This window comes from Corvus brachyrhynchos, unplaced genomic scaffold (assembly GCF_000691975.1).
Source record: "Corvus brachyrhynchos isolate BGI_N302 unplaced genomic scaffold, ASM69197v1 scaffold58, whole genome shotgun sequence".
NCBI lineage: Eukaryota > Metazoa > Chordata > Aves > Passeriformes > Corvidae > Corvus > Corvus brachyrhynchos.
In genome coordinates, this window is record NW_008239539.1 from 894,760 (window position 1) to 920,235 (window position 25,476).

Consider the following 25,476-nt stretch of genomic DNA (forward strand, 5'->3'; position numbering starts at 1 on the left):
CCTGCTGAAAACCAGATCATGAGCTCCACATCCTGGCTTATAAAGGTGAGCCCAGTCCTAGGAGCGTTTGTATCTGCCCAAGAGACCACAGAAAGCAAGTTCCAAAGAAAAACAGAAATGATGTTATCAATGTCACCATGAAGGCACCCAGTTGGAGTGCTCTGGTTTAATTTGGAAGTTTCTTTTGCTCCTCAGAACACTTCCTGCACTCAGCAATACTGGGAAACAAACTTGTTCCTCATTTGTACCTCTCTGCAAAATCCAGCCAGCATCACTTCAGTGCCAAAATTACCTTTTAAGCTGCAGGGGTAGCAGAAGTGCCATCAGTTGAATTAAGGGAAGCAGCACTGTATCCCCAAGTGACAGAGTTAAAGATGCTCTAGCAGTGCTAAGTAGTGCCTTCATTTCCAAATGAGAACAGATTAAGGCTCTTGGGAAGCAGAGCTGATTCCAGAGAGGGATCACAACCTGAGCATGCAGCTGGCACTGTATAATCAGAGGTGAATTCAGGGGTGCTGGAAGTCACTTTCAGCAGCATTGACTGTCAGGCCATTAGAGAATCAAGAGTGTTGACAAATCTTTTCACACTCCAAAAGATGATTTCTTTGTTGTTTTGAACCAGAACTCTGCTAATATTAAAGCTTTAACAGGTTTTTGCCCCAGTGCTGCAGAGTTACTATTAGAGAGTGAAAATTCCCACTTTCAGGGGAGGTTTATGTAGTAATTTTCAAATTATTAGCTTGCCACTAACAGAATGCACAGGCCACATTGCTGCTCTTTCTAGGAATTTCCTACATAGCCACATTAATGGGTCCATCTGTGTATGCTTTACTATCTCTGCTTTGCTTCTCTTTCCAATCTTTCCACTGGAAAGTACTTGATTTACTATTTTCTGTACAGTTTGCAAATTTTGCAGACTGTATCCCACAGGAAGTTTCTCCCTGTTGTTGCTACAGGAACTTTATGCAGAGAGATACCACTAAACTATAGTGCTGCAGGATGAGCATGGAGCTCCTGACCAAAGCGAAGAGACTGAACTGCAACACAACTGGGCTTTCCTTCAGTAAAATAAAATAAATTAAATTAGGTCTCACCTGGAAATATTGGAAAACAAGCAAACAGGGGTTATTGCTACGGAGAATGTGACAACACTGCCCGAAACTGAAAGCAACAAGCAGCAAAAGCAGAAATCCTGCTGCCCTCAGATGCAGAACATACTGGGAAGAAAAGAAACCCACACTTAATTAATCCTTATGTAATTGTGCAGATGGATCACCCAAATCAACAGCTTAGTGCTGCTGGAAGGGAAGGGCCCATTCCCCTTCCTGCTGCCGGACGCTTATCTCCTGCTGGCTCTGGCACTTGCCAACCTCTCCAGAGCTGCTGCTGGTTCACACAGCACAAAACAGCCCGAGATGGAAAGAGAAAGAGCCCCAAACAGAAAAACAAACCATGACTATTTCATGCTAGGCCAGTAAATGAACTGCTCACAGCAGGGAAGGCTGAGAAGCACCAGAGCCATTAGAAGGAGCAGGGAGGAACAAGGAGGGCACAGCAATTGCCTTTTCTTGGCAGCAAGTTTTCAGCTACTGGTGGAAATGCAGCCTCAGTTCTCACTGACACCTAATGTCACTCTAGGTAAATTTCAACCATCTTGCTAGTTCCTATCAGCCAGGCAGGGAAATCCAGTGCTGTGGAAAGCCTGTGATATTATTAGCCCCCCCACCCAGGGAATTAAGGAAATTTTAGACTCAGTGCAGAATCCTGAAGAAAACACCGAGTTCCTTACAATTTACTGCTCCTTACAACTCCACAGTGTTTTGAGCTGCCTGTATCTGAATGCAGCACACTTATGGAATCAGGGACATCTGAGTTCAGCACAGGTTTGGATTCCACAGGGATAACCATGAGACTGTGACTAAACAAGGATCAAATTCCAAGTTACCATTCTCACAGTCAGAATGTTTGATGAGAAGACAAGCAGCAAGTGGTCGTTCACTTTGGTAAGTGACAGTCCTTACCATCTCAGCATGGTTCTCTGGCCACCCCAAAGACTTAAAGCATTAACCTGAACATGGAGAAAAGGTAGGTGAGAAGTAACTAGCGTACCTCAGATTTCCAGCCCAAACACTGGACTAACTCAGGGCATGGCAAAAGATGCTCTAAGGGCTGGAGCTCTTCTGCTCTGATGTCAGGATTGGAGAGCTGGGGTGTTCAGCTGGAGAAGAGAAGGCTCTGGGGACACCTCAGAGCCCCTTCCAGGGCCTAAAGGGGCTCCAGGAGAGCTGCAGAGGGACTGGGGACAAGAGCCTGGAGGGACAGGCCAAGGGGGAATGGCTTCCCACTGCCAGAGAGCAGGGCTGGATGGGATATTGGGAAGGAATTGTTCCCTGGGAGGGTGGGGAGGCCCTGGCACAGGGTGCCCAGAGCAGCTGGGGCTGCCCCTGGATCCCTGGCAGTGCCCAAGGCCAGGTTGGACGGGGCCTGGAGCAACCTGGGCTAGGGGAAGGTGTCCCTGCCCATGGCAGGGGGTGGGATGAGATGGGCTTTAAGGTCCTTTCCAACCCAAACCATTCCATAGTTCTATAATAAACTGGAAGAAGACTGTTTTCAGGGGCAGCAGTACTGAGTAGTAAATCACATTTGACATTTCATGACCCTTGTAATGAAACAACTGCAACAAAATGTGTTAAAAAACCCAACAACAGACAGTGGCTTAGACAGATTACAGACAGAAACCAACGCCAGTAGAAACACACCTCTTCCTGGTAGCTCGTCCTGTAGGCCATCTCCAAATCCTGATCCAAGAAGTTGAGGCTCAGCTTGTTAATAGGTGGCTTAAAGAAGTAATCTTTCATGAGGCTGAAGAGAGAAGACAAAATCAACATCAGTTTGTTCAGCTGTACCTCCTTCAGGCCCCCCCAGTCTGTGGCTGCTGTTTCTAGGGATGCTGGCACTTGGCTTTGAAGTTCCTGTGGTTTTTCTCCTCTCTTCATCACCAAAGTATCTTCTTACCCACATCACTTGCTCACTCAAAGGAAATATTCCACAAAAAAACCCAAACTTTTATACTTCCAGGAAGAGTCTAACAAGTCCTTCCAGAAATTTATCAGCTCTAACTGATGAGTACAAATAATTGTAACACAAGCCAGCAAATAGTAAAGGTTAATTCCTGCTACAGACACACAACCCCTGGAGACACGTGGCTGGGGGATATTTGTGTCTTGGGAGGAATTCTATGACTCAAAGCAAGCCAAGGATGACAAAGGTGACAAATTGTTATGGGGGGGGAAAAAAAACATTGCCCATTGTAGAAAACAGCAGTTTCTTGTTATTTCAGACACTAAAATAACTCAGTAACTCAACTGGGAACATTCCCTTAATGATCCAGGCTGCAGAGAAGAGATGGAGAGCTGAGATTTACTTCTGAAACGGGAGATTTGGAATGACCAGCATCACCAACAAAGGCAGTGACAACTAATGACACCAGCTCACCAGGGCTAAGGAGCCCAGAGGCAGCATCTACCAGAAGGTGTTTATGCCCTCCTTCACCTTCATCTTTTCCACAGAAGGTGAAAAACCCCACAACAACATAAAAGAGGCTTCAATCATTAAAAAGTTGGTTTTATTTCCCATTGTGTGGAAGAAAAATAAAAAGCTTTTTGAGTTTTGCATTAGCTGTACGAGGTTTATGAATGAAGTTTCCTGATGACAGCTACAGCACTTGATCTGCAAACCTTTTCTCCCCTGAGCAGGTGCCAGGGACCTGAAGGGACTTGAGAGCACCAAGTGCTTCGTGCCCAGGGTCACAGAGCAAGGTCACACCTGCTTGTGGCACTTGTGGCTGGGACAGCCTGTCCCCCCCTGCTCTGTGCAGCTTCCAAACACACCCCTGCCTGTGAACCTCCTCTCATTTTCAAGCAACTGATTCCATGTGTTATTTACAGGGAATTGTTTCTAAAATCCTTCCGAATCTAAAATGGGGTGGCTGCTTTCCCAGTGCTACTCTCACCCTGAGAACTGCAGAGCCACAGTCAGAGGGGGCAATTTCCAAGCTGGTGACTCTGAGCAAAAACCAGAGATGCACACAAGGTCAAATTCCAAGCAGATGAAGAAGCTGAAAGAAAGATCCTTCAGAGCTTGCCTGTGCCTGAATTATTTTTTTAAGGAGGTTTGGTTTCAGGGTTATTTTCTGTTTATTTTTATGGAACTCTTGGGTAAGAGGTTTGCCTGGAAGTACAAGCTCCCCAGCACAAGATGGCATGTAGGAAGCTTTTTTTTTTTAAATTGAGATGCAAGACCAACCAAACACCCACCCCTAGATTGATGCTAGAGAAGACAAAAGAGTCTAAGCAATAATATGGCAGATACTTGGTAACCTTCAAACATTCTGGTCTTGGCCAATACATTAAAAATATCAGGATACTCTGAAGGAATGACAGGATACATTCATTTGAGTCACCCCTCTCTCTTTCCTTCTTCCTTGTCGTCATTCCTCACCCTTCTTAGACATTTCTAAGAGCATCTTATAATAAAAATTTTGAAAGCTTTTGGGTTTTTTTAAAAAGTATTGTTGAATCCCCTTTCTTCCTGCAAGGAAGCTCAACGGAGGTGGTGATGGTGATGTTGTGCTGCTTAAGGATGTAGGAGGAACAGTCCAGCTGCACAGTGCAGCACGAAACAGAAGGCGGAACACGATGGAACCAGGGTGAAGGCAGCTTTCCCGGGGCCTTCTCAGCTCCCTGTCAACTCATTCTGTCTCCAAAAGGAAGATCCCACTTGATGAAACAGTCAAGTACATAATCTGCTTTGCAGGAGGACTCTGCCTCCCAGCACAGGGTGTTCCCCGGATCAAGTAAGACTGGGAAGTGGGAAATGAAAGAAACAAAGAAATTTAAAAATAATAAAGAAGTATTTAAACAGGAAACTGCCCCAAGGAGGGGATGAAGGGCTGCACAGAACCCAGTTCTGGAGGAGCTTTGTACATCCCTGAGATTCTGCTCTGGAAGTCTGAAGAGATCATTGCGAGTACTGTCCTGATCAGCACACGAGTACTTGCTTCTTGTACTTCAGAAGGTTTATAACCTAAGGAATACCTAACTGGTATTTATTGGTACCTAATACCTAATTTTATTGGAAACAAAAATCCCCAAACCAAGAATCCTTTGAGGATTTCCCCAGTGAAATTAGTTCAAACCTTCTATACTCTTACACTACAGTTTTCTTTTAAAGAACACAGTAACGTGCAGGTTACAATGAACAAAGCAGAGGATTTTTACACAAGTAAAGCCAGACTTGAAGCAGAAAGTATTCACTGTTTGTCAAATAGAGAGAATCAAGTTGTAAGAACTGGTAACTTTCATAAAAGGATTCTTTTATAATGTACTAATACAAACATGGCACACTAACACTGTCTTTATTAATATTATTTTTAAAAGAACATTGGAATTGTGCCGAGGTATCAGCTCCAAGGTGAAATCTTGGCATGCAAAAATCTCTCACCCACACAGCTGAGCTCAATATCCCCAGTGTCCAGCACTTCCTCCCAGCTAGCCCCAGGCAGCTTCCTAATGCAGTGTACAGGCTCCTGAATCCCCCCAGGATATGTTTAACCCTTCCCAGCTCTGCAGGAAGCCTGTGGGATTAATTTATGCACTTTATCACATATCTGGGTTAAGTATTTTCTGTTAACAGGAATTTATCCCCAAGTGCCCTGCAGTGAAAATCACTGCTCAGTGCTCAGGGAAGACCACTTGGCTTTGCAACAGCACCAAACCAACACAGCAAAACTCACTGAAAATGGGGATTCCCGTAAAATGACCACAAGGAAGTTTGGTCCCCTCCCTGACACACCTCAAATTCCCCATTCAAAGATCCTCATAGGTATTGGATTCATCAAGACCAACAATTATGTTTTACAGAAGAGGACCAAGAATATTTTTTAAATGCCTTATTCCATATCATTTCTCATTGAGAAAAGTTGAAAAAAATCAGTGTAAACTGGTAGGCTTAAAGCAGTTTGCATAGATCTAATTAATCAGAAGATTATTTTTGGAAAGTTATGTTTACATGAACTGAACTCAGCAGAGAAGTTTCCCTGGCAACAAGAAATGGCCCACTTAATATGGTAATGATGATATTTAATTGAGACCAAAAAAAAGGCAGGCTTTGACTGATCTCAAATCATGGCACTCCTTCTTCCAAAACAGAAAAAATTACCCATTTTGGGAGTGGAGGAGGAAAGCACCAGGAACACAAGCACTTGAGCGAGGTATCTTCAGCAGACCAACTGCATAAATTAAGCTACTTCTATAACTTAAAGTTTGCAGAGTGCTGGTTACATTTTAAACAAAATTCCTACTTGTTCTGGCTGACTTCTGCCAACATTTGGACATTCCCAATCCGTCTATTTTCTAATATTTGGAAATATCAGCTAAACCTCAATTCTCAGCCACTTATGACAGACCACACACTGAGAAAAACAGTAAAGAACCCTAAATTTTGACTCAAGTTGGCAACAGGAGAAAGGTAAACTGAGAAAGTCTAGGTAAGAGACTGCAGAGGGATCCCTGTCCCTCCCTCTCACCTCTCCCTGCCTAAGTCATGTTTCCATAAAGGTGATGGTGTGCCTGTTCCAAAGAGCTGAGTCCACAGGAGCACACAGTTTCAAGGATATTTAGATAAAATACCCTCAATCTGAGTGGAAGCAGTGAAACAAAAATAAAAATAGCCATAAATAATAACAAACTCAAGCTGTCTGTTTAGCTGCTCCAGTCATGTCACTGCCATAATGGAGATACGGTTGTGTGGTGATAAAAATGCCACACTACTAAATTTTGAAGAATATTTCCTCTGCCCAAAACAAGCTTTTTTGTTTGAAACAGACAGAGAAACTAATTTTTCAATATCTAAGTAGGTAGTAAGTCCATGAGAATTCACCCCTATTGATCCTGCTCCCAAGCCCAGTATGATTTCATGATTAGTCACATGCTACCAAACCTTTTTCTTTTATTACAAAAAATGGGAGTTTTGTGGTTCAGATTTTATGTAACACCTTAAATTGCAGAGGAAGGTACACACTATATGCATTAAGAGGATTTTTGATTGGAAAAATGGAGTTTTACTTCATGACAAGTGATTTAAAGAGCAATTTCCCTTTCGAAGACCCAACTGCAGGAGGGCTGTTCACCATGGAAGCAATGAAAAAACTGGTTTTATATATTTTAAACAGAAAGTTTCTGGCTTCAATTTTCTACTGTAGTTTAAGCAGAAGAAAGATGAAGATCAGAAAACTTAGAACATGTTATATATTGACAACAATTTCTGAAATCAGACAAAAAGCACACAAATACTAAAGATATGGAACCCCAGTACTGCCTTCTCATCTTTACAGGACTTCACACTGCACAGCTCCATTTTCCTTACCTGTCTTCTTTAATCACATCCACAAAGTGAGCATCTGTCTTTTCTCTGATGTTTTTGAACCTCAGAGGGAGCAGAGCTGATTGATCCAGGCTCACTCCGCCCCAGCGCCCTTTCTCCTGCAGCATTTCATACAGCGACGTCTGGCTGTTGCTGAGCTTCTCCTCCTGGGGAGGACTCAAAAGTCCATTCTGAGTCTTTGGACTGTGTCCTCCTGAAGCCTGAACAACAGAGAGCAAAACACACCCAGGGAATGTCAGTGGTAAGGAACAGACAGAAGAGACTGCAAGGAGCAAAAACGGAAAGAAGCTCTTCCCTCAACACCCCGAGCTCTGCCCCGACCACAGCAAAGATCAAACTCCCCCTGCCTTGAATCCATCCTGTGGATGTATCTCCCACATCTCCCATGTGCCTATTTAGGTGCCACCTTTTTGCTTTTCATGGACCAACTTTCCAAGGAGAAGAAAACAAGGCACATTTTCACACACTCAGTGACAACCAACCACAAGCCCAAATTTCATTCACTCATCTTATGTTTAAGATTCTTCTAAAAAGCTTTCTAAATACACATTTAATCTGTGCTGACTCTCCCTAGGTCATGAGACAACTCACTTTGCCAGCCCTTGCTGATCCTTCCCCTGACCACTATGGGCCTGCTGCTTCCCCAGAGGTTCCCCCTCTCTCCCACCTGTGGGAACAGCCCTTTTGTACATCTCATCCAACAAAAACTCCTGCAAATTAAACTTCTTAAACAAATTAAAATTAAATACTTCTTTTTTATCATTTTCTTTTGCCTTTGTATTAGTTAAGACAGCTTTAATTCTGACAACAGCTTGCAACAGCTTAGGTACACAGTATCATCAATGCTGCTGTCATTGGAGAACACAAATTACTTTTAAACAAAGATCATTCTATTTTCGTGGAGCCTGAAGTTCCTTCTTTCACATTTTGTTTGACCTAGACCAATACATACTGAAGCAATTCCAAAAGAATTAGACAGCTAAGTGTGGTTAGAATGAAAATGAACTGCAGTTAGTCAGGATCATTTTCAAATGCAAACACAGAGCAAACTTGGCATATCTGAGTGTTCATCTCCCCCCTCTGTATCTTATCACTTATCATGTAGCATTTATCCTCATCCTGAAGCCCACTCACAACAGAAGTTTCTCCATTCCTGCCTGTACAGAAGTGACAAGCTCCTCCAGAAGACTATTCTTGGATGTCACCACAGTGACCATAAATAAATACCATAAATATCATCACCACCCCAACCACGTGCTGAAATATGTTACTGACATTGTAAAATCAACTTAGTTGAAGTTAAAAAATATCTGCTTTCCGGCTGCCCATGCAAAATCAATTCAGTTTCCTGGTGTCATCGGTCCTGTGAAGCAAAGGACGCCCATGAACACAGACAGGTGAAGGGAAAGGTTCAGACACAACCAGGGAAGATACAAGACTAAGGGGGCAGCAGGAGAACCCTGAACAGGGAAGAGTCAGGAAGCACTTGGACTTGGCTCCCGTCACAGCCAAGACCTCCAGAGCCAAAGCCATAACAAGGTGTGTTGGAATGGTTCCCTGGAGCCACAGGAAAAGCAGGAGGGAGGTGGGTTGTGCTTCCCCTTCCTCCCTCCCGGGGGGATGTGGGATCCCCACCCTGTGGGCTGCCCCGACAGAGGTGTGAGCCCGGGAGCCACGTGCTGGGAGCCAGGAGATGGAAGGATTCCCAGTCTGGACCCTTCTAGCCCTCACAACAGTTGTTTTGGCAGCTTGCAGGTGTTCCCAGCACAGCGACAGCAGCTGAGGAAGGAATAGGAAATGGGGTGGTTTCCTTGGTGTGCTGCCAGTGCTTTGCTGCAGACCATAATCACCAGAAGGGAAAAGAGATTGCAGCCACATATCCCAGCAAGAGCCCTGGGACAGAGAGGTGCTGCTGGGACAGAGGGACACTCCTGTAAGGCAGAGGCACAAGAACTCACATAAAAGGTCACCAGGTTCTTTTCTAAGGGAAAACACTGAGCAGCTCCTGAGCAAGTCCTCCTCCACCCCTACCAGGTTATCCAGCCTGCCCAGAGCGTACACCCTGCAGAGAGCCAGGGCAAACCCCTCTGGTTTTGAGGTGAGGAGGACTAACAAAGGGAAACCAAAAAAACTGGCCAACCAGCTGCTAGTGAAGGGCCTTCATTGTTTGGTGGGTTGTTTTTATTTAAGTTATGCTAAAGATTGCATTTGCTCAGAGCATTTCCCAGAACATCCTGAGGCCTAAAGAAAAATGAAAAGTCGTAGTTATCATATTTTTTTCTCCCTAGGAAACAATCTTTCTCCTCTTCCTCATCACTCCCGCCACTTGTTACTTGAAAAGCAGTAACCAAGAACCCACAATTTTTGCTATCATCAGCTCAAATAAAAGATTCAGACTCCGATGCACTGTTTGCTTTCCCTGCTGTTCCTCAAGACCATCTGAAAAATGCAGTGAAAATTTCTCTCTTTCAAAGAAGGTCAGCATGGACTTTCTCTTTAGCTCCTTGGCAAAGGCTCAAATCCCCAAGAAAATTCTTCCCTTCAGTCAGCTCAAGGTTTCTCTGTGCTGTCTCCACTCTGTTAATCTTAACAGGCAGGGATTAGAGTATGAAACTGTTTGTGTAGGAGAAAATCCCTATTCATTAAATGTTGTTAGCTCCAACGTTACTGGGGCTTCTGATGGCAACAGGCTGTAGGGTTTCCCTGAGAACTTGGAGGCTTGGTGTGGAGTTTCCTCTCATCTAGAGACAAGAAAGCTCCAGAGGCTGTTGGGAGCCATGCAAGTCCAAGGGTATGATTAAACATTATTAACATTCCCTAAAGACAGGGGACATGAGTGCAGCATGTGGTGTGGGAAGGGAACAGAGATGGGTAGAGGCAGCTTATGGCTCTTCTTCCCAAGACAGCTGAGGCTGCAAGGAAGTCTTGGGAATCAAATGCCACAGCAACTTTGTGCAGGTGGCTGTTCTTAGAGCTTTCAGTTAAACAGGCATCCCAGACTTACTGATAGCCACGAAAGAGCTCCCATTTTTGGCTGAGCAATAACTGAACCAAACCCAGGAAGGACGTGCTTGGTGATTTGGTCTCCACTGGAATCCCTCCAGTGGAATTACAGACCTCTTCCTCAGCTCTGTATACAAATCTCCTCCAAGTAAGGTCAGATGACTTGCTGATTCACACACATGAAGCCAATGCAGCTACAGTAGGAAGCAACTTAAACCAGGCAGTTGGTACCTAAGGACAATCCCTTTGCAGTCAGTTCTTTGAGATCCCTGCATGTGGGCAGAGGCCACCTGGGGAAGAAGCATCTCCTGCCTACCATCTTGGCAGCCCAGGCAGATCTCCCACATGTTCTCTGTCTTAGAGATCTCAAGCTGGTTTGAGACAAGTCCCTGCTGGCACCTCCCTCAGGGCTCAAGGGATCATGATTTTATTCTTTTCTTAGGCTGCTTCCTGGAACTCTGGCACAAGACTGCTGTGTAACACACCCCTACAGCCCGGTAAGGCAGGCCCTGCTTCTGAGCTTACAATTTAAGCATGAGACAACAGGTCAAGTACAGACAGAGAGGGACAAACACAGATTAATGCAGTGGCTCAGCAGCGACAAAAGTGCTGGCAAGCTTTACAATCAGCTTTATGGCGAGAAGAGATGTAAGACAGACGTGAAGAACAGGATCACTGTCTCAGAGCATGTCTATGAAGCGATTCTCCCCAAGGAGGGAAGACGTTTTATTTATTTGAATATATAACAACCAGGTAATGAGCACTGGTTCCCAGTCTGCATTTAGCTTAACATTCAGGGAGGAGTGAGAGGTGACAGGCAGAGCAGAGGGGCTGCGAAGGCCACGAACAAGATGACAAACAGGCAGCGTCTGGCGTGGCAGAGGAAGTAGGTGGCTTCAGCGAGAATATCTAAGCAACAGGCAAGGAAAGCAAGCGTGGCAGCAGCACGAGGAATATGTGAGAAGCTGTTTCTGTCGGTCAGGAAAGGATGCAAACTGACTTAAAGCTGTGAATTTCGTGCGTGAACAGGAATGACCTCCTCTTAGAGCGGTGATGCAGGAGACGCTGGCAAGACACAGAACTTGTGGTGAGGTGATGCAGCCTGCTGGAGTGAGGATGGAGAGTGTGGTAGTGCTTGTTGGGCCTCCCTCTTTGGGTAGCATCAGCATAGTTTAAAGAGTCCAAATTTTAGGTCCTTCTCAGCATCAAGCGGAGCCCATAAAATTACTAAAAATTCTGAAAATTGGGACCGGGGACTCAACTACATTTTTGAACACAACTCAAAAATCAAAATCAGCTCTGCTGCTTAAGAGCTTGGATAAAGGAATAGTGGTGCAAAAATGAGAAAGCTGAGGGAAGCAGAGAAATAAGGGAAAGAAGGGAAGTGAGAAATACTTCAATTACCTTCGTACTGTTTTTATGCTCATCCTGACAACCATTTTGGATAGCTCCTTCATCTATGCTGACATCGCAGTGGGGAGCAAGGGTGGTACTACATGAAGGGCAAGGCTGAAATGAGACAAAAGAATTTTAGCCAGGAATGTTCTGGTGTCCTTGTAGTATGATGCAATTTGTAATTCAGTCCACTTGTATACTTGCAGCATGGTTCAAAGATAAACAAAGCTACAGAATGGGAGGCAGGGAGCAAAATTTGACTGGAACAGAATGCACCATTTCAAAAATAAATCACAGATTTGCTGTTTGCTGAAGCTAAATCTAATCCAGGAAAGCTCCACTGGTGTAAAATCACAGATACACTGTAATCACTGTGCACAGGCAAAGGACCTCCCCAAGAGGAATAAAACACTCTTCAGTAGAAGTGCAATTTTCCTGTGTAAAACCTGCCTGCAAAGGGATCTGAATGCCATTAGGAGAGAAGACAGCACAAAATGCAGCAAAATCCAGGAAAAGCATGAAACACCATGATGCATTATGAACAGTCCAGGGAAATGGAAAGCAACAAATCTGAAATGAATAAAGGAAAATTCTTTTTCATACAGAGCCCTAAGATGGGGAGGGGAGCTCTGGCTATCATACATTGCTGGAACCAAACCCCCAGCAAATGTCACAGGGAACACGGAAAGCAAAACCATCAGGATTTGTGCCAGTTCCATCCAGGTCGTGCATTTTGGAAGCAACCTAAAATGTTGCACTTGAGCTTTTAAAACAATGTAATTCCTTTGAGTTAAAATGTGATCTTCTTTAGGGGGATTAACCCTGGAATTGTATCTTCCAAGTTCTTCACTCTCTTCTCCAGTGCTGGCAGTATTACGGCAGGATCCTGCTCAGGAGGACCCTGCATCTGAGCCCTCTTGGCAGCCTCTCTGCTCTGGAGATGTTCACTGGGACCAGGCTCACCAAAGTCTGCTACTAAACATCACAGAAAGTTTTCCAGCAAGAACTTGAGCCTTTTGTCCCAAACTTGACATCCTGTGTTAATTTTATCTGTTTGTTCTGGACATGTTCAAGCCTCTCTAGTCCAAACCCACAACTTCTGCGCGCTTCAGGTTCACTCTCCATTTCAGAGACCAGCATGTTAAGTTTTTTCAGAACTAACTTTTCACCTAATGTTCCTTTTCCAGCTTTGATGTCATGCCTGAAAATACCCAGCATGTTTCATTTTCAGCTGTTTCTCCCAGCCCACTCTCCCTGTGACATCTAACCACTCACCAATGCCCCTCAAAGGCTTTCATGCAGGAACTTGAGCCTCCTCAGCAGGCAGCAGACCATCCTGTCTGCTGTTCCTCAGGGACACAATCCAGGCTGGGCACTGAAATTACCCTGAGTTTCCTAACCTGGCATCAGATAAGCAATTTACATCCAGTTCTGAACCTGTGCAGTCTGAACAAATACCAACACGGCTGAAGAAACTATGGAGTAGGTTCTCAAACGGTTTAGTTTAAAAATAATCTCAGACTAATTATCACAAATGCCTTGGCCACTTGCTGCAAGGGATTATTAGATGGCCTAAAAAATAAATTGCCAGTGGGCTAACAAGCCTTACTAACTAACCCTCTAGGAGTTAGATTTAGATTTATCCATGGCAAAAGTCAGGTAATGGTGACAAAGACCAAATACCTCTAACGAAAATTAAGAAACCACTCCCTGTTTGATCCTGCTAATAAATCAGCAAGACCACATCAAACACTCAGCTCCCGGGGTTAAGCCAGAAGACAAAGGGCTTGGAAAAACAGCCTGACCTTTGAGAAGAGGCAGAAGTTCCTCTGACTTTCCCCATGTGTTCAAGTCAACATCATTAACTTGCTTCTCTATTGCAGGCATTCACAGGCTCTGTGTGCTGTGACCCCAGTGCCATGAATAAAACATTAATGCACTTCCAGCAAACACCAAGACATGCAAAGGACTTTCTGTTTTCATACCAAGCAATCATTAAAACATTTTTACAACAGCTTATGATTCCCTGTCAAGCGAGGCATGTCATAAAAGATGATAGGGAAGATAAACTGATACCAAAACCACTTAGGCAGGGTAGAGTGTTTTCATTCAAAAACCACCTGCTATTATAGATTTATTCAGAGTTTTTTTACCCTCTGTGTTCACCATTTTATTAATGTAAGCACATCTTATTGACATTCAAACTGCAACAAGGTTTGCAGTTAAATGAACTACAGATACACCAGAGGAGGAAATACAATTCCTTTCATGGATCAATTTCTGCTGCACTCTCCCTCCTGACTTTCCTTTACAGATCTTGTCCTCTAGAACATCCGTTCAAGCCCAAAATGTGAAAGTCATCCTTTGCATCCAATATAGTCACTTATTCCCTTTAAAACAAAAATATTTCAACTTGCCTGTAATTTTGCCTCTCCTACTTAAGTCTCTTTTGCAGAGCTGGAGTCATCTCCTCCTACACTGACACCATTTACAGCTTTGTATTTAAAACAGTCGGCATGTAAGTCATGATTCTTTTTGCAAAGTATTATCTCCAGACCCTACCAGCAAGCTGCAGGCTTTAAAAAAAACCTCACGAAGAACTCAAAAGCTGTAAAAAAGAAACCCACTCCTTTTCAAAAATTGTGCATGATCTGTGATCAAATTGCAGTCGTACCTTGTGGGGATTTTTTAATATACATATATATTTAAAGCAAAAGAGGGGCAATTTAGATTAGATATAAGGAAGAAATTTTTTACAATGGAAGTGGGGAGGCCCTGGCACAGGGTACCCAGAGAAGCTGTGCCTGCCCCTGGATCCCTGGCAGTGTCCAAGGCCAGGCTGGATGGGGCTTGGAGCACCCTGGGCTAGTGGAAGGTGTCCCTGCCCATGGCAGAGGGTGGAACCAGACGGGCTTTAACGTTCCTTCCAACCCAAACTATTCCGCCATTCTGTGATTTTCCCCCGCAGAGAGAAGGCTGGTGCACAGTAAGAGCGTGCTGTGGAGTCAGGAATACCCATGCCTGGCTGTGCTGGGAGAGGCAGGGATGCTCCACACTTCTGTGCTGCCACTACAGCCACAGAACAGGTTCTGAAGCCAGTGCTCACAGTTGCTCCATGGTCCCCACTCCGAGGTGGCATGTGGCATCCACCAGCTGGATGCTTATGGGACCACAGGGAAACCTGGGTTTGGGCTCATCCAGAATTCACTGCAGCATCAGAGCACTGGGGCAAGGCAGGCTCAGGATTTCACGGAGCTGTGAGGCCACTTAGGAAATCCCTGGCCAGAGCTGCAGTGCTGAGGGTGATGAATAAAACCAGGCACCTCTAGACGCAAACTCTGCAGTAGCTGTAGCACAACAGGGTATCCAAGGCAGCTGAATCTGAGCTGGCACTTGTCTGAGATGCTCTTCTGAGCATCTTTTTTAGTTTCTCCTTCTCTCACTCACAGCCACACTGGTACTTTTGCACTCTAGAGACTTTCACTCAGCAATTAAACATTTCAAGGGCCAGGAGCTGGACTTTGATGATCTTTGTGAATCCCTTCCACTCAGGATATTCTAAACAGCAATTAACATCCAGCAACAGTCCCAGAGCAGAAAACCAGGGACAAAGCATGGTGGGGCAGCAGCGTGTTCCACGTCACATCCCAGCTGTTCAGGAAGAGTGGTGCAGTTGTACCTGCCCTTCTGCAAGGTAAATCCCCCCACATTTTCGAAAACACATTTAACAGAGCTGATCCTTAACCACAGACTTCATTTTGCACCCGGATCATTTGAACAAGTACCACCCCAAGTTTGTACATGACAATGTTATCAAGCCCCAGCTGCAGGTGCGTCAGTCCCGTGCTTCACTGCAGTTTCAGTCCTCAGTCACAGCCTCCTCTGCTGTCTGACATTCCCAAGGCACCCTCACTGTCTCTCAGAACAGCAGCCACAGCTTCACTGCTTTGCTTCTTCCCACCTCTCTCCCTTCTGCTCCAGACAGGCAGCTCAGCAATCCTGCTCCACTTGGCACATTCTTCTTCCTTCACTGCTTGCAATGAAGGAGTTTCTGTCACTGTCACACTTGGACCTCTGCACGACCACACCCTGGGCAGCACTCACAGGTTTATATGTACAGCTCCCCCCAGCTCTAAGAGGTATTTTCCTGCCTTATTTGCTGGTGCCTTCACTGAAAGGCAAGAGGGAGCTGGAAAGCTGGTGCCAGCAGGATGCCAAATATATTCTTTCTTACACAGGAGAAGGAACAGAAACATACCACCAGCAACTTGGATGCTGTCAAACCACACTCAGTGCATATTTTGGGGAGGGATAAAGATGGCTACAGCTCCCTTCTGTAGTTAAACAGGCCTAGCCTGCTCTCTAAGGAGCTCACTCGACTTTGGACCTTCTCTTTGGGTCAGCCTTCCAGCTGATCTCACCTGTAAACCAATGTTTTTACTTCAAATCTTAAAACTGGGAGCAGAGGCAGGGTAAAGGTGCCCTACTCATGCTCTCCTAATCCAGAAAAAAAAGTACAAGCAGCAAAAATGAAGTAGCATGAAAATTATCCCCACATCAACTCTGTCAGCTGAGCCTCAAACCTGTGTTGAAGAGATCCAGTCAGGACTGACCACACTGAAGTGCAAGGATAGGGACCTGCAGATGACCACCCCTGACTCTGACATTTGTGCCCACCTCAGGCAGCCCAGGATAAGGAATTCTTAGCACAAATGAAAAGAGAGAATAGACATCTGTTGTTTGGGAAATCTGTTCTGAGATGGAAGATGGAGAGTAACAGCAAAGCTCTGAAGCAATACACATTGTTTCACAGATTTCCTTGTCAAGACATCTTGTGAGAGGTGTGAACATAACAAAGTGTCATCATTCCTCCAAGCTGAATCCACACAAATCATTGCCCTCAGCTCCAGATATAGGTTTCTAGAGCAAGCAGATAAACCAATCTTGCAGCCCACCAGAGCATTTTCTCTCACTACAAAAACAATCCAATTACCTTCACAGGGATGTCTGCTAAATACTCGTGAAAAGGCTCACAGGTACATGACCTTCATGACTGAGGAATGTAGAAGCAGCCAAAGCAGAAAATCACAGAAGTAACAGTAGCTGCATAAATCATATTCTTTCTCCCCTCCCCATCTAAAATCCAGACCATAGAAAAAGTATCACTGACCTCTCAGTCCTGAAATATAAATAGAAATATTTATTTGAAACCACCTTTAAAAAGTGCTCACCTTATTTCAGGGATTGTTTGTCAAATGGGGAGAGAGGCATTTGACTTGGTAAATTTTTCCTCCTTCAAACTCTGTTTTGTCACTCCATGTAATACACACATACATATGGAAATATGTAAAGTAGTGCATAAACAAGCCCGTGAGGTTTTCCCAGCCATGGCTTGAGATCTGTGCTGCTGATCTTTGAGAGGACAACTCACCTTAGGTTTTTCCACCTGTTTGATTGCCTTGGTCAGGTCGCTGGAGTTCTCGGCTGACGACGTTCCCGGTGTCCTGGCTCCGTCTGTGGACTCCAAGCCAGGAAGCAGCGCTTGAGAACAGCTGCACTGGGGCTCCTTCACCTTCTGACCTGAGATCAGATAGGTCTTTAAACCTACAGGGAATAGAAATGAACAGTCAGAACTGCAGAAAGACAGAGAGAACACTCCTTTGGGCTTCTCAAACACAGTGACTACCAAAGCACTGCCAAGGCTTGGGAATTCAGCATGCAAAAAAGATAGTGGGAAAAATGACCAGGAATATGAATATATTCTGTGTAAAGTGGTGGCAAATAGAGTTACCCACATCTGCTGTTCCATACACAAGAGGCGACTCAGACACACAGCAACATGTACTCTATTCCATTTTCACTCATGTACTTCTGAAAAACACAGCTAAGATCTTATGCATTTGCTTCTAAGTCATAATTCGAGCTTTCACATTAACTCTTTACTTCTGGAAAGGATCTGCAGCCTGGTTTTCACTGATATCTGTATTAATATTCTACTTCTGAAAAACCAGCATGTACTCCTTCACTTGCCAGAGAGATGTCGTGAACATAGCGCTGGTAGCACACTGAGAAAGGAAATGGCATTTAAGTGCTAGAAATTCTGATGGGTTCTCATAGTTAGTGCAGACTTCACATTTTTAAAGAACAAAATCAATCTCCCTCTCTCGCACGTACACCCACACACGCCCTCTGCAACTGGTGTATGAATTGAAGCATAATTGGAAAGCAGATCCAATATTAAAGGCCAGGCTGGTAAATAGCAGGTTGTATCAAGCTGAGCTGTATCAAAAACCTGTTCAAAAAATGAAAGATCAGAATTTCATTTAACATATCACTTCTTTTACTTCCTTGAACTTCGCGCTGTGGTGTTCTGGGCTATTTCTAGACACAAAGCCTGAGAAAGAGCTCTTAATCACTGCTTTCTGAATTCACAGGAGTTCATTTGATTGCCATTGGATGGGCAATGTCCTGTTCAGCACAGAGGGGCACCGATGTCCCCCAGAAAGGGCAGAGGGCACCAGTGTGCAGAAGGGGAAAGCACTCGTTTTGCTGTGGTGCCAGAGCCCACATTCTCAGGGGATGCTGCCCCAAACTCTCCCTGCCTCAGGCTCCTGGGATGGCTGCTGGGTCCTATCTGGGTCAGCTCTGCATCCCCTCCCTGCCCCTGACACTTGGCTCCCAGTGCAGCCAGACACGGCTGTCACAGCCATCGACCCATTCAATTGGCTCCATCCACAGGGTGAACGCTGGAAATAAATGTGTCAAGTTGCAGCCTGTGGAAGAGGGCAGGTTCCTGCTCCCTGTGATAAGGTCACTCTCTCATAACCTCCTTCACAGACAGAAGATCATATTCCATAAACCTTGGTTTAGGTCTGTAATAAACAACACAGACTGTACTTGGCCGAAACCTTTCCAATAAAAATATTCAGGCACACTAAGAGCAACTTTGCAGTTTCTCTCTTTATTCCACTCGTAGCTTCAGCTCTTGAACACTACAAGCACCACAGAAAGCCACATCCATTCCCACCATGTCCCCCTCGGGCTCCAAAGCTGCTGGGAAAGCTCTGCTGCTCTCACACAGAGCTCCAAACTCGGGCGCACTCGCTGGCATCTCGGAAATGTTACGCCATAGCCAATCTTTATTTTTATATCATTTATAGTAGTGCTCAGATTTTATTTGGCAGTGCTGCTTAATAAAATCCTGACTGCTGCTGGCTTCCAGATGTCGGGCTCTCTCCTTCAAACTTCTGCTGATGGGAGCTGTTGTTTGAGGAATTCACCCCAATCAGTTCACAATTACATGTTTACTGTGGTAAAGGCTAGAGCATTAACTAACTACTCCAATTTTTAAAAGCTACCTTAAAGCAACAGGAGTTAATCTCCCTACTCCTATTATTCCTCCAATTTTTTTCCTAAACAAACATCTTTTCTTCGTTTATCATACTTTTGAAAAGGCACTTTTTGTGTCTTACTGTGCTGTGCAGCAAAATTATTTTGTCAATCTTGTTGCATGCAGTAAAATTATCTCCAGTTTGAGCTCCACACCGAGGAAAAGCGGGAAAGGCTATGGCACACCAGACACTGAAAATGGATTTGGGAAAGCAGAATCCAGCCTTGCCCCAGCCTGAAGCATCAGCTCCTTGACCCCCACCCAACCTTGTCCTCTCCATCCCTGGCAAACCCACCAGCCCACAGCACACATCAACAGCACCCACTTTGTCCCCCAGGCTTTAAAGGTGGCTAAAACGCTTGGCTGTTGGCACCAAGGACTCTAAAAACCTCTTTATTCCCTCCCTGTGCTCCCCAGCCCCACTACAGCCCTGCATAAGGAGTGTTACTCAGAAGGGGCAATTTGAATTGGGACAGAGAAAAGCCAATATGCTGCACATGTTTTGTATGGAGCCAACAGGAGAGCAAGGAGGAAAAAAAGGTTATTTCTGTAAAGTTTTGGAAAATGAAGAGGTGTAAAAACCTTTCATCTTTACAAAACTTTACTAACGTGGCCTAGCTAATACTTTGTTATTAAATCCTTATGATGGGAAAACTCAATTTGCTTCAGTATTCCTTGGAACTCTGTGACACTTCACAAAGCACCTCCTACGCTGAGTCTGAAATATTTCGGTATAAAAAAGGGTCATTAATCGAGTAGAACCGTGCTGGTGTAATGAAAATGCATCATTTGAGAACACTGTTCTTCCTCCTTCGACATCTCCAGGGAATTAGTACAATCAACACTGTCATTTTCCACACAAGCAGCGTAGGGAATGAAAAACATCCACATCAGCACGTTTAAATCAATTAAGTAACATGACAATAAGGAATGAATAAATAGAGGAGCTGCTATTTTATGTGAAAATGCAATTTTTGGTGTGTGTTGCTGCGCAACGAAGTAACTCAAGACATGGCAATGAAGAAAGTGATACGAGGTGCTTGTAGTGCTATTTATAAAGGCCAAGATCAATCTTGTACTCGCTTCCTTCCCCGATATTTATCCAAAATAAATGCTAAAGCACAACCTCCAAGTGCCTGATAGCAAATCTGTCCTCTGGCAAGCTTTAACCTGCAGTTCTGCTTTTTCCAGAGGTGGCTCTTGGAAGCAAAGACAGGGAACAGGCTACAACAACCCCAATAAACCAACTTAACACAGCAGTATTTTCTGCCCTGGGAAAAAAACGAGCTCTCTCATGTTTCTCTGAGGAACACAAACCATTCCCTTCACTGGTCTTCAAGGTCTGAAATTCTGTAAGCATTATAAAGAGTAATAGCTCCTGCACACTGAGCCAATACATTCAGTGCTTGAATTCATCTACTTTGAATACTGACATGGCAGTGTTTGTAAAGGGTATTTTTGACAAAATAATAACAGATGAGATCTTCATAGAACTACTGTGGAATTTTAGAAGGATTAGTGAGTTTCTGTCTTTGGCTCCTTTCTTCAGACTGCCTTTCTTTGATCTGTGGTATTTCTCCGAGCTTATAAAAACACAAAACCACCCCAACCACTAAAAACCACTCCTAATAACAACAAAAAAATCATACCCATGTGCTCATACGCAAATTATTTTCTGTATGCACAAAAATAAACAAGAGTTATTATAAATAAGGCTGTGTATAAACATCCCAGGCTTCCCCCAGGTTCTGGTGGCGTGAGAAAAGCCAGTGGCTGCAGAGCAAAGGGAAATTCAGGAGCACAGGGAGAGGCTGGAGCTCCCTGCTGCCCATCCCCAGGGACACCCAGATGAGCCCCTGGAGTGACCCCCCCATCTCCAGCTGTGCCTGCAGAGGAAAACCATCTCAGGTAATTTGCGGGAAGTTCCTTGCTGGGCAGGAACAGGGAAAGGGAGAGGAAAGATGTTCTGACCCTTCAAGTCCTTAATTCAGTCATTTATTCCTTCCTTTCAGCTCACTTAGCCTCACAACTTCAGGTCAGAAGTTGCTGTTATTCCAACCTACTCCAATTTTTACATTAGGAGAGGATGTCCCTCCATGCATCTGTTAAGGACAGGACATCTTTTCCTACAGGAGATGAGGGATGAACACAGATACTGATAAGGAATTCTTTGACAAGTTTCAATTTTTGATGCTTCACCTATCTGGAACTAAAACTTTTTACCCCTCTATTGATAGCAGACAGGAAAATTTCTTTCTCTCAAGCAAACATTTTTATACTTCTCACATCTCTATGTAAGGAAATTCAAATTCTTTTGAAACCCTTTTCAGCACTGATTTGAAGAGATGCCAAAAAACAATGGCAATATTTCAGTCATGGCCTTACTGACTCGTTTAATCAAAATATAATCCCACTTTTCTTATATATCCCCATTCCTCCCTCCATGGATCACTTCACCTTTTTAGTTGCAGTATGTGCAGTTTAACAGGTAAGCATCCTTTTCTGATTAAGTGCTTGCCAGTACACAGCCCTCTGTGCTAGGACACAGCAATACTCCTCATACTGATGTAATAAAATCCAAATTGTATTGATTATAACCCCTTTTACCAAATAGCTTTATATTAATGCTCCTCTTTCACTGTTTAACTTTCCACCATTTCCCTTGCAGTCTCCACGCTTTAACCATTTAATCATAATCTCAGGACTGGTTTGAGCTCCTTTCTGAACTGATGGGTAACTCATTTCTGGGTTGTGCTTCTCTGCAGTCCATCAGCTTTTTGCTTTCTCTTTTTAGAAAGACAATAAGAAGTTTTCTCCACACCTTTTAAAGACATTTTTGCACTTTACCAAAAACCTGGGAGTGAAAATACTGATATTCAGGCACTGCTACTCTAGGGAAAGGAAACACAGACCTATGGTGAGGTTTCCTCACACAATAAAAGGTGCTGCTACACAATTTCATTAGACTGACTTCCTCTGTAAAATAAATTATTAACTGTGATTTCTGGAACGTAACATGACTGGCAAATAATAACTAAAAAAATCCCACCAATGCATTTACTTCTAATTGCAGTCTTTTTTTTGGAATCTCACTTTTCTGTGTTGGTTGGTTTCTTTTTTTTTTCCTTGTTAAAGCTCAAATGATTTTTCAGGCACTCACCTAATGACCATGTAAGAAATAATATAGCACATACCACCAGTCCAGGAGCTTTGGTATCCTTTGGGTCCAAGCTGCTGCTGAATCTAAAGATGATTTTCAGCAGCAAATGTTCTCCCTCATTCTTAAAGTTCAACAGTTGCCAAATCTGTATTTATGAGGACTGTTTTCTCACTTTATTAAAGACACTTTGCACAGGGAGTTCACACAAACTTCTTCCTTCCTCTCAGCACAACACTCTCATCTACTGAATTGGGAACTGGGATTTTACACCACAAGAAAAAACCCTGTTGTCTTGTCACAACAGACCCTACACCAAAGTCCCTCTCCAGCTCTCGTGAAGCCCCTTTAGGCACTGAAGGTGCAAAATACACAATACAGATCAACTGAGACATCTTCAAAGTGGCACCCAGCACCCAAGGTGAAAGTAATGCCAAGGTGTGTGGAACTATAAATGTAACTAGGGGTCATTATTTATATAAAAAACCTTTTTTTCCATGTTCTGCAACCTTTATTTATCAAAAGATTGTTACACTTCTTAAATAACTTCAGAAAGTCTTCCCCCTTGAAGCTGCAAATAATTTCATCATTATCTACTTGTGTAGGCAGAAATCAAGAGAGAAGCAAAAGCTCAGAGGAATGTCCTTACCTGGGCACCAACATCTGGTCAATACAAGCCTGGGCCTCTGATATCCCAGCAAAACACCTTTCAGTCAACAGAACTGTCACAGCTCTGAGACTGGAGACAATGAAGGTCAACTGTAAGCTTTTGGCTTTTAGAAATATCCACAGGTAAAGGCCTGTAGGTGCATTTTTAATTTCAAGGAAGAGACTACATCGTAATTAGGCTTTCTGGAGAGAAAGCTGGAGCGTGTCAACAACAGGGGAAAACAGTAATAATAATAAAATTTATCAGTTTCTGCTTGAACCTCTGCAGCAGCCCAGAACTTGTGGGACTGTGCAGTGTCCCAGGCTGTGCTAAGAGGCCACTCCCAGTGCTCACAAAACGTTCCTCTCTGAAGGGCAGGTGATCCAACTGAACAGAGGACAGGGCAGAGCTTCCACGGCCAAACTTTGCACGTTCCCTCCACAACATCATGCCCAGGATGCAGTTACTAAGCTGATGTGTAATACAAGAGCAACAGCTTTTCCAGCCAGTTTACAAGATGCTCCAAGAAAACAACTGCCCAATCCTGGCTGCCAGCTGTGCCCGATGGGCTGTGCCAAACGAGGTTTATCTGATTTCCTGATGGAACTACCAGCAGCTGTGCTTCAACACCACAAGGCACAGCACCCAAACCAGGCTGGGCTCCCTCACTCCTCAGGAAAGCTCAGAGAGAAAGGAAGCAGTACTGAACGGCGTATCTTTACCTGCAAAGCTGTCAGAGCTTCCAGCCCAGGTACCCAAGGGAAGCTGCTTTTGCTTCCTTCTGACCACAAACCTGCAGTTGTCTCATTTTTACTTTTCTACACCTTCACCTTTTTCACCACTTTCCCAGATAAATTAAACAGGTTTTTTTGCAGAGAGGAGTCAAACGTTTCCACGATCACATGGCAAATGCACATTTATTTACCCCCAGCTGGGTTGCTTAGCCTGCAGAAAAGGAGGCTTGGGGGGACCTTCTCACTCTCTACAACTCCGTGACAGGAGGGTGCAGCCAGGTGGGGGCCAGGCTCTGCCTCCAGGGAACAAGGGACAGGACAAGGAGAATGGCCTCAAGCTGTGCCAGGGAGGTTTACTTTGGGAAACAGGGAAAATTTCTTCCGAGAAAAGATTGGCAACCTGAGCCCTGCCAGTCAAAGCCAGCAGATTTCTTCACACACAATTAATGAAGACTTTTATGTTAATTCTTATAACCCCATAAAATGCTTACCAATTTCTACTCCTTCTGCACAATGTATGGGGTGTGTGTAACATCACACACAGCAGCTCACTGAACACTTCAATATCATCAAATACACCCTGAAGACCCCCACATCATCCTAGCCATTCTTGAAAAACAGTTAGGGAAGTACCAGTAAAGGCAAACACAATGCATCCAACTGCTCTAATGAAGGCTGTGCAGAATGACATGAAAAAAAAGTTTTGTTTTCGTTTTTTTTTTTTAATTTTAAAGCCCTAAAAATACTTCTCAGAATCACACATGAATTCCAGCTTTTTATCTCCACATCTTTCAGCGATAAAGCTGGAAGCCAGAATTCCACCACCATCTTTTATACCAACAGGCTTTGTGTCACTCACACTGCAGGACTGCATAAAAGGACACAGGATGACCCTATAAAAAATTAAATTTATTTTCCCCAACCTGCAAAGCAATTAAACAAGTCCCACACTCTAACCCACAGAAACCACTTCCAGCTCAGTGCAAACAAAAGCACATAACCCAAAACACCTGGATTCCAAACAAGCCTACCTGGAAAAGCACTTGGAATGTATGGAGCAACATTTCCTGTGGCTAAAATGAGAAAGAGAATTTCTGAGCCAACTTGCTATCTTAGGTCTCTGGAAAGCAGAAACAATGATAATAAGAAACAGAACTTTATAGACTGGAAAGACAAAAGAAATTCAAAAAAACTAAAACCCCAAACCTATCGTCATAATCTCCAGGGAAGAGCTGCAAAGAGCCAGGGAAACCAGAGGCATCTTCTGTGTTATGGAAAACTGCTGTTTTCCTTATGCCTCCTTTGTTTAGCAAAATACTTATTTTTGATCTTTTGATCATCTAACAGACAACAGTGGGTTTGGAAAATGCTGATCAACAGCACATGTGTAATTTTGGTATTCAACATCTGCCAGTTTTAAGTGGGGAACCCCGGACCCAAACCCACAATTTACATTTATAGCTAAGCTGCAGAAAGGAAGTTGCCGGCTGGTGGTCCATCCTTCTTCAGTCTCTTTTTATCTTCTTCTCTTCACCTGGGTAAGATAAAATAACCCAGCCAAAGTAAAAACACAGGAGAAAAAGGCCTGAGAAAAGGCAGCACAGACATGCAGCTCAAACACACTTGTCCAGCTGCCACTGCTGGCTCAGGAATATATATATATATATATATATTTTTTTTTTTTTTTTTTTAACTCCCCTGGCGA

At 44.0% G+C, this 25,476-nt stretch overlaps 1 protein-coding gene across 1 annotated transcript in view; it reads right to left on the reverse strand.

Moving 5' to 3' along the window:
- Positions 1 to 25,476, reverse strand: part of ADCY9 (adenylate cyclase 9) — an 85,892-nt gene that overhangs the window by 21,434 nt on the left and 38,982 nt on the right. Inside the window, exons 2-5 of the mRNA XM_017741270.1 lie at positions 17,273 to 17,445; positions 11,851 to 11,955; positions 7,426 to 7,643; positions 2,760 to 2,862 (exon numbers count right to left, since the gene is read on the reverse strand). Of these exons, the coding sequence (XP_017596759.1) occupies positions 2,760 to 2,862; positions 7,426 to 7,643; positions 11,851 to 11,955; positions 17,273 to 17,445 (599 nt within the window). The remainder of the gene's footprint in view (positions 1 to 2,759; positions 2,863 to 7,425; positions 7,644 to 11,850; positions 11,956 to 17,272; positions 17,446 to 25,476) is intronic.